The 12157-nt window shown below is 40.4% G+C and overlaps 1 protein-coding gene across 4 annotated transcripts in view; it reads right to left on the reverse strand.

Moving 5' to 3' along the window:
* PFKP (phosphofructokinase, platelet) overlaps positions 1 to 12157 on the reverse strand; it is a 67583-nt gene that overhangs the window by 39361 nt on the left and 16065 nt on the right. For all 4 annotated transcript variants that reach the window (XM_065399651.1, XM_065399649.1, XM_065399648.1 and 1 more), the window contains exons 3-8: positions 10037 to 10226; positions 5516 to 5681; positions 3783 to 3827; positions 3563 to 3671; positions 2087 to 2182; positions 195 to 287 (exon numbers count right to left, since the gene is read on the reverse strand). In XM_065399651.1, coding sequence (XP_065255723.1) covers positions 195 to 287; positions 2087 to 2182; positions 3563 to 3671; positions 3783 to 3827; positions 5516 to 5681; positions 10037 to 10226 — 699 coding nt within the window. The remainder of the gene's footprint in view (positions 1 to 194; positions 288 to 2086; positions 2183 to 3562; positions 3672 to 3782; positions 3828 to 5515; positions 5682 to 10036; positions 10227 to 12157) is intronic.

The following is a 12157-nucleotide window of genomic DNA, read 5'->3' on the forward strand; positions in this document are numbered from 1 at the left end:
TGCTTGAGTTGGGGACAATAATTATATTTGGCTACTTCACAAAAGTATTGAGGGTATTAACTGATTTTTATAAATGATTCAAAATTCTAGAAGGAAAATGTATGCATAAGTGGAAGCACATTGCTACTACTGTTGCAACGTGCACTCTTCCAGGTTTGCAGACAGATATACGTTATCACCATAGGTTCACTCACCAAAATTCTATCAAAAGCTGAAGGAGTACCACCTCTTTGAACATGACCCAGGATAGTCACACGAGTGTCAAATCCCAGCTGCTGAACCACAAGCTGCAAAGAATTTCAAAGCATAAATGAGAAATATAAAATACCAGCGTCACTACGGCAGTTATATAGAGTGCACATATTGAGAATATTGTAATATTATACTGTATATAATATAAATGTTTACACGTCAACTATGGTGACACAGCTAAGGAATTTACTTAAGTCTCTTTGCATCTAGATTAGGAAAACTAATCTCCAGACTCCTACTGTGAAGGAAGGAAGGTTCAGTTTAATAATGGTAAAGAAGTTGTTTTGGCTACAATGCTTTAATTAGAGAGAGGCATACTGATGTCATTTATTTAGTAATAAATGAGCACTTAGAAAAACAGTCCTTAACCTTATTAAAAAGGTTTAAACATTACAATTAGAAGTCTGGAAAAAATAATCTACTGTAATAGGGTTTCTTTATAACCATATTATAAATATACAATACTAAATATCTTGGAGTAATTGTGCAATTAAAGCCCCAGTGAAAGCATTTAGCCTTATACAGATTTTCTGATTCACTGCCTTTGGCTGATGTCCGTTAACAAAAGGAGGTGTAACAATTTGTTCCAGAAACTTTGGGCTCCACCAAGTTAAAAATGTTGGTTTTTATCCCTCTCAGTAACAGTAAAATTTGTCCAGTTTAATAGCCTGATGTTTTTATTAGGAAAATCATAGAGAATAAAATAATTTTATACTGAAAAAAGTGCACAAAGAGACACAAAAGAAAAACATATGCAGTTATTTACTTCTTCCAGCTACATTTTCTTTTCAGTCCATTTATTCATAAGTAAAGTACAAGTCCAGGATAATTAAAATAGGATCATTCATCAAAATCTCCTCTGTTACAGAATAAGGTTAGGATGTAAGCAAACAGAAGTAAGTACTGCATACTTTCCCCTCTCCTACAAGGCCAGCAAGGAGATGTCTAAAAACCTCACTCACGCTCCCCAAGAGTTACATTCCTGTTATTTACAGCTTCCTAGACATTTTAACAGACTGAAGTCTGTGTAACAAGCAAGTAGTGTTTTCCTCTGTAAATAACAAGATGAGTAACGACTATTTTGCACACTTTTACTTAAAAACGCTAATCGGTGCAACTAATTTGTAGTTTTTTAAATGGAGTACAATTCTATATTGATAAGTCAAGGACAACTTCATTATTTTAGTGCTTCTGAAAAGTGCCAGACTGACAGCTATGGAGAACAAAGTGCTGTAATCACAGAACAGGTGAAGCACGAGCAGTGTCAGCTCAAGTTTCCCTGGCACCATTCTGTCAATGAATGTGTTTCAAAACTTGTTTCCAAAAAGGACCATTTCCAAGCATGAGAGGGTAATTCCACTCTCAGTGCCCATGTAATCCTTGGCCTTGGGGAGATTTCCCCAAATGCTTCCTTTACTGGTAAATTGTGACGATAAGGGCATCATTAGTCCACCAGGAACTTGACAGACCATCACTTAATTTCCCCAAGGACCATCAGATACCATCATATAATAATTAATGATCTGAGACAAATTTAAGCAGATCTCCTAGAGATCAAGTCTCTAAAAATATCACTTCATTGACTGCCCTCTAATTTAACAAAAAAATAGGTCCCAATCCAAAATTCATTGAAACTAATTGAAAGATTCCCATTTACCTCAATGGGCTCTGGATTAAGTCCATAAAGCAGAAGCATAAAAATGCACCTGACAAGTACTGTAAAAGGCTGTTTTACCAGAATGCCTGTGGAAATTCTAGTTTTAGCAGTGGAAAGGGAACTACACTAAATTATAGCCACAGCAGAAACTGCATTACAAAGAGGTTCAATACTTACATCCTTAACCTCTTCTGAAGTTATAGATTTGTTGTGAGAATCAATGGCACCTTCTGCCACAATTATGATATTCAGCCTTTTCTTTCGTGCACGGTTCTATGAGAAGAAAAACATTGGATATTGAAAAAAGGCCTGAAACAAGATATGCCATTAAAAAAAGAGTTTTGAAAGCAAACTACTGTACTGTATATTAAACTCCAGTGACTAGAATATTTTCCTTTGGATAATTTACCAAAGATATTTGTAGCTCAACTAATCCAATCGAAAAGGAGAGAAAGACATCTGTATACCGTAGAACCTCAGAGTTACGAACACCTCAGGAATGGAGGTTGTTCGTAACTCTAAACAAAACATTATGGTTGTGCTTTCAAAAGTTTACAACTGAACATTGACTTAATACAGCTTTGAAACTTTCTTATGCAGAAGAAAAATGCTGCTTTTAACCATTTAAATGAAACAAGCACAGAAACAGTTTCTTTACCTTGTCAAACTGTTAAACTTTCCCTTTATTTTTTAGTAGTTTACATTTTACACAGTACTGTACTGTATTTGCTTTTTGGTTTTTTGTTCTGCTGCTGCCTGATTGTGTACTTCAGTTCCAAATGAGGTGTGTGGTTGACTGGTCAGTTCGTAACTCTGAGGTTCTACTTTATTTGCCTGGTTATTAACTTAGTGTTGTCAAAATGTGCTGTGCTGCACAGGACATAAATCTCAACACTGCTCCATATCCTGGAGATCTTTCACTCCCGGAGACTCACACAAAAAGAAAACATACACTGGGACACCAAGAGGAATGCATCAGTTTAGATTCTTATTACTCCTAATATACTTAATCTGGTATTTTTCATTCTTACTTTTACAAGCCTTGTAGAAGAAGTGGTCTTATTTTCCTTTCAAGATTTCAGAGTTAATCTGCCTCATATGCTTCTGATATCAGCAAAGAAACCAGTTAATTGCTGGAAATGTCTTCGCTTTAAAAATGTTCTGCTGGCTAAGCGGGTGATTTCAAAGAGATGGGAATACTATCCTAGTTTTGTAAGTTTTGTAGTGTATGCTTTCCGTATGCTAATGCATTACTACATGTTTGAAAGCACTCACATAATTCCACTTTTATACCAGATTATATTAATGCTCTTTGAAATAATATGCATGTAGAAAAGTTTCCAGAGCAAAATTAAATGTTCTGCATAAGACACCAAGGAGAAAGATGACAAACCAGAAAACAGATCCACTATGGCTATGTTTGCGGGACCTATGGCAGCCCTAGATGGAATCTAACTGTGCTTCAAACAGCTGGAGAATGCAGGAATAGAGGCATTTAGGACCAAATAGTTCTACCACTGAAATCAATAGCAAAAATTTGATTGAATCCTACTGGACAGGATTTGGCCCATATCATTTATGTTGCTAGGCACCTCTTTTCAGATGTGAGCGTCACATGGCATACAGAATGTTCATGATGCAGTTACAGATTACCTCAGAAAGCTTAACACACATCTGATCCTCCCATCCTTCTTCTGGGGGGTATTCCGGAATAAATACCCAATCCGCACCACAAGCTAATGCACTAACAAGAGCTAGATACCTAGTAAGCACACATTAAAAAAACACAAATAAGAAGACAATTAAACTTCAAAACTTAGGTTTTTTTATAATTAAATTTTACTAGACACAAACTTGTGAGAACAGTACATACCCACAGTGTCTTCCCATAACTTCTAGGACAAAGGTCCTCTGATGGCTATAAAATGACAAGAGAGATCAACAACATTATTGCAACTGAAAGACCCAATCCAAATCCCACTGAAGTCAATGGGAGCTGGGATCAGTCCCTTACACCAAGAATAACACAGTAAACCCAGAAGTAAAAGTATAATCACTTGTCTGATGGGGGGAGGGGGGAACTAGTCCTAGCATGCTCAATATTGTACCCTCTTTAAAACTTTTCACATCCAGATGTTACCCAGATGCAGGCTGTGCTCAAAGGAATATACAGAATGACTGGTGACTACAAGGAGCGACAGGAGAGGGGGAGAGGGCTAAGGTTTCAGAGCAATGCAATACATATTTCTTTCATTATTTTTCATCCACTGTACATGCAAACCAGTTTTTTATTGTAGTGCTGCTCTAAAATATATTGATTTATTTTTGTAAGAGACCAAAACTTTGCATAATAAATAAACAAACAAACAAATAAATTAATTAAGGGTGAAAAAATATTTAATCCATCAATCACACTAGTGTCACTTCAAGGATTGTAACCATTTGGCTTTTAATAATTCCATTGATTACCAGGCTAACTGTAAAACCAGCATGGTCATTGCTTTATTTGTCAAGAGTGAAACTGAATCAAGTATCTATGTTTTTTCAAATGTATTTCTGTAGCACGGAATACCAATGCATAAGTATGAGATACTTAAAAAGAAAGCCAAGCTTTAGTGCACCTGCTCCTCTGGCTAAAGTTTGAATACTTTTGCCTTCTGTATACTCTTGCCTACTTTTCATACCATTGCACATGTCTGACGAAGTGAGAAATATCAGTCAAAGTGACTACATAGCTGAGCTGTAACTATATATCTTTTCTCACCAGTTCAGAAAAGTCTCGTCCAGAGTTCCAGTTTTCTTAGGGTGAAATTCATCCCTGTGCAGAGAATCACCACCAGCCCTCTGTGCTGAAGGGGGATTTAATTAGTGCACAGGGCCTTGTGCTGCTCTGTACAGGAGTGAATTTCACTCTTAAAAGTTTTGTGATGCTGAATATAGTAAGGTGATGGACAAATGGAAATTGGATTAACAGATCAATTTTTTGCCTCTGGAGATCTGAGTTTACTCTTGCTCAGGTTTGCACTCTCATTGTTTTCCCTTATGGACATTTGTTCATATCTCACAGGCACCCCAGATTTTGGAACAGAGTGTATCCTGTGATCATGAAAGGCCCAGGACTGAAATAAGGTATTGCTGCATTTTAGGATGGAGGTTACCACTGCACAATCATTGCCCAGATTACACTGTATTCTCCCCGAAGTTATAAGCCTCTTTCTTTCATCATCATCATCCATATTTTAATTAGAAAGTCACAAATGAAAACAGAAAGTATATTTGCACAATTCAATCCAGTTAGCAAAATAAAAGGATTAAATTTACAAACGCAAAACACACATAAAAATGCTCCCTGTCCATGTTTGATCCATCTCTCAAACCATCCTTCCCCCAATTCCCTCCCACAACACACAAACCAATTCAAGAGGTAAGGGTTTAACTTTTGCTCGCAATGTAATTCTGGGTCTATGCAGTCTAAGAACCTTACATCACATTAGTTCATACGTATGAAGTATTCTATGACAACTTAATCATAAACATGCCTGATTTTACCACTGGGAAAAACATAATATTTTAAAATCTCGTGTACTCTCCCATGCATCCTGTTACCTTTGAGCAGTGGTCATGATGGCATCCACAACTTCAATGATTCTGTGCAAGGCTGAGTCAGTACCAATGGTCATATCTGTGCCACAAAAGTCATTATCTATGGATCCAACCATCCCCACAATGTTGAGGTAAACATATTTCTTCACAGCTTCTTCTTCAATCTTGCCTGCAGAGAAATAGCCGTAAAACCATCTATTAACAATAGCCAGCCACATGAGATGAAGCAAAATCAGATTGTAGCTGCAATGTATCAATTTAGTCCTTTTTTTTTTTTTTTTTTTTGGTAAGAGTTAAAATTTCTAAAATAAAAAACACATTTCCATAGGGAAAGGATTAGCCAAAGCTAAAAACTGAATAAAACTTCTTGGAGCAAGAGGACAGCTTTTCTTTAAGATCAAGGGTCTTTTGGAACAAACCAAAAGCACTTTATCCCACCGAGTGATTTGCTAGGCCATTTGTTCAGGGAGTTTAGAACTAGTCTTGAGGTTGTCACTCCCTAAACCCAAAAAACATCATTCAGATTACACGCTCAATGTATGGGACGGAGTGAAGAAGTAGAGGGGGGCAAACTGAATTGTGGATGTGACCGAGCATGTTCCAGTGGACAGGAAATTCTAAAAGAAGAGAAAATATATGGTCATCAGCATGAAATGCTGGGTGAAACCTTTTCTGTGTGCCTGAAAGACTCCAGTACATTGTTTCATGACTGATGAATGAGTGGGAATGGAGAAGCCGCATTCTAAATCTAAGCATGTCTCTCTCAAACTACAATGAAAAAATACTGGGTCAGTCATTTAGATTTCTACATGCAGGAAAGCTACAGAATTTTGCCAAAGACAAACTTCTAATTTGTGCTAGCAAAGAATGTGCTATGAAAGGGTGGTTGTTTTTTTTAAGAGTCTAATATTTTAGGGCCAAAATACAGCTATCCAAAGAGGGCACAAATGTGACATTGCTAATATATTATACAATGCATATTTCATTCAGTTCCTGGGAATCTTTTTGAGAAGTTGCTCAGCGATTATGTGATGTGACAGCCCAATACACTTGGGGCTGAGTCTGAAAACAAGTATGTAGTTTACTCACATGAGTATTCCCGGTGACTTCAGTTGGAAGACTTACATCAGTATATTATTCATGTGTTTAAGACTAAATTCCAATCTCAGATTAATTATTTTTAGAAAAATAGAAGGATAAAGTAGAGGAAGTGAATTAAAGCAATGGGAACTGGAGCCAACACAAGCATAAACTGCAATTTATAGCATCAAGGAGACAACCGCACTGCAACCACGTCCGCTGCACCATTTTGGTGCAACTGAGCAACATACAATAGTTGGGACATTTTCTATTATTATAGAGGAAGGTGGTAGCAATGTCTATATAAAGATTGCCTAGCGCTATCCATTAAAAAGATTTCTTATAAATCTTTTCTTTGAAAAGGTCTCATACCTCTACTGTTTGTAGCAAGCCTGGATATTTGGTAGGGGTTTCCCCTTGGGATACAGCATGCCTTTTTTGTCCCATGAAATTCCATTCAGATTTGGCCGAGATATTAAGTGTTAAAAATCACCATTACCCTCTCTTACGTGTTCCTCAGGATATGTCTTCACTGCAGAGATAACTCTGTCTCGTATTGGTTGTTGCACCTACCCCCTACCTTATCCACACATGAAAACCTCTCACCCAAACTAATGCAGTGAAGATATAACCGCAGGAAATTTTGGCAGACTGCCAAAAAGCTCACTGACCATTCCCCAGCCCAAGCTCATGCTAGCACCAAACCAGCAGCACCATCACACATTGCACCAAGGAGCTGACAGAGCTGTGAAGCGGAGGTGGGGAGGAAAGAGCTGAGCTGAACCAGGCTTCTCTGCTTATAAACCATTTGCTCCCCCCTCCCCCTCAATTGGGGAATCACATGGGGCAGCAGCTCTTCCAACTCCCAGGCTGGGGGCCAGGGGAAGAGAGAGAGAGAGAGAGAGAGACAGAGAGAGAGGCCAACCACCCACAGATCCACCACATGGTACCAGAAGCCAATCATCCCTCTGGGGTAACACATGGGACAGGAGCAACCCTGACTTCTGGGGTGGGGGGGAGAGAGAACTCCAGGCCAGACTGGGCTTCCCCCCAACTATCCCATAGATCCAAAACCCCACCCCCTCCTCAGAGAAAACAGCCTTCTCTGGGTGCCAGCCAATGTTGTTAATCTGGTACTTCAATAAGTAGCAGTGCTGGAGGTTCAGGGTTCAGACCCTGCTGTTGATTCATAGTGGAGAGGTGGTTAAAGCTGCACATAATAAAACTTGGCTTTATCTTTTTTTTCATTTAATTAAAACTCTAGAACATTACACACATAAAGACTACATTAAAGAAAGTTATTTAGGCTGCAAAGTCAAGCACTTAAAACTTAGAAAATGCCAGATTTATGGTTTCCTGTGTGTAACAGGATTGCTGTGTTATTGAGCACCCCTTGTGGCCAGCGATGTCTCTGCAGCTCCCCACCTCTTTTTTTCCTCTCTGCTGTGCCCTTTAAGAACTCACAGAGGCTTTCTCTGGTTAACAGTATCCCTGGCTGGGGCTAGTTTAATACAAGGACCAGTTACCAGCAATTCAGAGACCCAAACTAAAATCCATTCCAACAACACAAAGAAAACATCCATTCATTCACTCTGCTGTTTTCTCTCATTCTCAGAGCTTTGCTTCCATACCAATCTGACCCCTCCCAGCTCTCCTTTGCTGGGTCTCTGACATCCAGTCCCAAATGCAGTTAGAGTTTCTTGCCCCTCAGGAACCTCCTTCTCACTGGGCTTTACCCTCCAAGCTCCCTACTGTCATGGTCCAGCAGTAGCCCTTTTTCTCCCTGCAATGTCCATGAGCATAGCTGCAACTCCCTGGGCTTCCCGACATATTGCAGCCACCTTTTGCTCTTTATAGTGAATTGCCTGATTCCCCCAGGTGTTACTCCTGGGGGAATACTGCACCACTGCACATGCACAGAATTTATGTCCCTCGCAGATTTCTTTGCTTCCCTGCAGAAAAATGACTTTCTGACAGGGAAGCAAAGGGAAGCCACAAGAGCGGTCATACGACCCTCCCCAGTAGTATATTTCGGGCACCCAGGGAAGGCGGCAGAGACGTAAATCACTGTGGGGCAGGGGGCAGGACTGGGGAAGACCCGGCTGGTGGCTCGTACCCTGCACCAGGCTCAGCTGCACGGCATCTGGGGCTGTGTCAGATCCACCCCCAAATTTCTCCCCCGGCTGTAGGAAGCTCTGCAAACTGCCACCTTTATGCTTCCTGCATCCATTGCTCCTCACCTGCAGGGGGAGGAATCACTGTACAGGGAGCTGCCCCCCAATACCCAACCCCTGTGCATCCAGACCCCTTCATGCCCAGACCCTCCTGCTGTGCCTCACTCCCCCCGCACCCAGAACCTCTCCTGATAAGCCCCACTCTCCCTGCACCTGGACCACCCCAATGAGCCACCTGCAACCCAGATCCCCACCCCAATGAGCCCCATTCCCCCAGCATCTGGATCCCCCCACTGAGCTTCCCACACCCAGACCCCCCTGCAAAGCTCTATCCCCTCCACACCCAGACCCCACCCACTGAGCCCCAACCTGCACCTGGACCCCCCCTGCAGAGTCCCATTACTATTGCAATCAGAACCCCCCAACAAGCCCCTGTGCATTCAGATCCCCCAGCATCTGGATCCCCCACTGAGCCGCCCGCAGATTACTCCACACAGAACCCTCTCAACCCAGACATGGATCCCCCCATACTAAGCCCCTCCACACTTGGATCTTGCCTTGCTGAGCCTGTCTGCCCAGACCTGATGCACCTGGCACAGAGGGGCAGGGCCCTGGGGTGTTTCTGGGGCAGGCCCGATCTTTGCGCTGTGTCACGGGTTGGGTGCAACCATACCACTGACTCCGTGTCCCGGAAGGGAGCTGCACAGTGATCTCCCACCTCTGTGCAGCCAGTGGTCTGTGCTCCCCAATGCCATGCTGGAGCCTCCACATTTATTTGAAAAATAAAATTTGCAAGAATTTTGCAGAATTTTAAAATACTGTGCACAGAATTTTTATTTTTTTGGTGCAGAGTTTTTAATTTTTTGGCACAGAATGCCCTCAGGAGTAAGGTGTGGCTCAAACTGTAATCAGGGATGGGTTGGACCCACGTTCTCCAGCCCACGGGGCAAGTCACACTGTGACACTATGCAACTTTAATTTGGACCCTTTTGTGTATGCATTATGATAGTCTTTAATTACTTGATCCTGTGCTATTTTTTTTCCACAGGAACTCTGGCTTATTCAGAGCACACGATGGATGAACAAGGGGACTGAAAAGTTATGTGTACACAATCATAAATCTAGCATTTCCTAATTTTCATGTGGTTGACTTTGCAACCTAAATAACGTTCTTTGAATGTAACTTTTCTGTGTGTAATAACAACATATTTTCTTTCATCAGTTGAAGGAGGACTAAGAGCTCTACATGTTCACAGAGATGCAAACTTACCACTTTGTGCCAGTTCCTCTAGAAGTCCACTCCATTCTTCACGAAAGAGATTAGCACCTGTTAAACTACCATCACCACCAATCACACAAAGGTTAGTGATTCCACGCTGAATCAAGTTGAAAGCTGCCTTCAAACGGCCTTCCCGGGTACGAAATTCTTTGCAGCGTGCGCTACCAATAACTGTCCCTCCCTGGAAAAAGGAAATAAATAATTTATCTTTGTCATATTTTATGTAAATTGCTAATAATTTTTATGTTGATTTGTTAATTAAGGAAAATATTAACAAAAAAAAGTATGGGAGTACACTAGAAAATAATAGAGTTACCCAAATCTCTAGGAAAATTACATTCTAAAAACTATGGTACATGCATATCAGGCAATGAGGCAGGAAACAAGCATGGTAGATAAGAAAACCTTTTATATACTTGAAGACTGTTATCCTGTCTCCCTTCAGTCTTCTCTTCTCCAGACTAAACAAACCCATTTTTTTTCAATCTTTCCTTGCAGGTCATGTTTTCTAGACCCTTAATCATTTTTGTTGCTCTCATCTGGACTTTCTCCAATTCGTCCACATCTTTCCTGAAATGTGGTGCCCAGAACTGGACACAATACTCCGTCTTATCAGTGCTGAGAGCAGTGAAAGAATTACTTCTCGTGTCTTGCTTACAAGACTCCTGCTAATACATTCCAGAATGATGTTTGCTTTGTTTTACAACAGTGTTACATTGTTGACTCATATTTAGTTTGTGATCCATTATGACCCCCAGATCCTTTTCTGCAGTACTCCCTACTAGGCAGTCCTTTCCCATTTTGTATTTGTGCAATTGATTGTTCCTTCCTAAGAGGAGAATTTTGCATGTATCCTTATTGAATAACATCCTATGTATTTCAGACCATTTCTCCAGTTTGTCAAGATTTGTCCTTTGCAATGCTTGCAATCTCTCCCAGCATAGTATCATCCACAAACTTTGTAAGTGTATTATCCAAATCATTTTGAATAGAACTGGACCCAGGACAGATCCCTGAGGGACCCACTTGATATGCCCTTCCAGTCTGATTGTGAAGCATTAATAACTACTCTCTGAGTATGCTTTTCCAACCTACTGTGTGCCCACCTTACAGTAGGTTCATCTAGGCTATATTTCTCTACCATGTTTATGAGAAGGTATGTGCGTCTGTATCAAAAGCCTTACTAAAGTCGAGTTATATCATATCTATTGCTTCCCCTCAATCCACAAGGCTTGTTACCCTGTCAAATAAGGCTATTAGGTTGGTTTGACATGATTTGTTCTTGACAAATCTGTGTTGTCTGTTACTTATCACTTTATTTTATTCTGGGTGCTTACAAACTGATTGTTTGATAATTTGCTCCATTATCTTTCTGGGTACTGAAGTTAAGATGACTGATCTATAATTCCCTGGGTTGTCCTTATTCCCTTTTTAATAAATAGGTGCTATACGTGCCCTTTCCTAGTCCTCTGGAATCTCTCTCATCCGCCACACTTCCTCAAAGTTAATCGCTAATGGCTCAGAGATCTCTTCAGCTAGTTCCTTAAGTATTCTAGGGCATGTTTCATCAAGCTCTGCGAACTTGAAGACATTCTTAACTTGTTCTTTCCCCATTTTAGCCTCAGATCCTCCCCCATTTATACTGGTATTCACTATGTTAGTCATCCGATCACTGCTAACCTTTTTGGTGAAAACTGAAGCAAAAAATGGCATTTAACACTCAGCCATTTGCTGCCTTTTCTGTTATTGTTTTTCCCTCCTCATTGAGTAATGGGCCTACTTTGTCCTTGCTCTTCCTTTTGCTTCTACTGTATATATAAAATGTTTTCTTGCTACCTTTATGTCCCTGGCTAGTTTAATCTCATGTTTTTGCCTTGGCCTTTCTAATTTTGTCCCTACCTGCTTGTGTTGGTTTTATTTATAGTCATTCTTTGTAATTTGACCTAGTTTCTACTTTTTATATGACTCCTTTTGGAGGATCAGGTCATTAAAGATCTACTGTTAAGCCAGGGTGGTCTCTTACCATACTTCCTCTTTCCTATATATTGGGATAATTTGCTCTTGTACCCTTCATAATGTCTCTTTAAAAAACTGCCAACTCTCCAGAATTCT

The sequence above is a fragment of the Emys orbicularis genome, chromosome 2, assembly GCF_028017835.1.
Source record: "Emys orbicularis isolate rEmyOrb1 chromosome 2, rEmyOrb1.hap1, whole genome shotgun sequence".
NCBI lineage: Eukaryota > Metazoa > Chordata > Testudines > Emydidae > Emys > Emys orbicularis.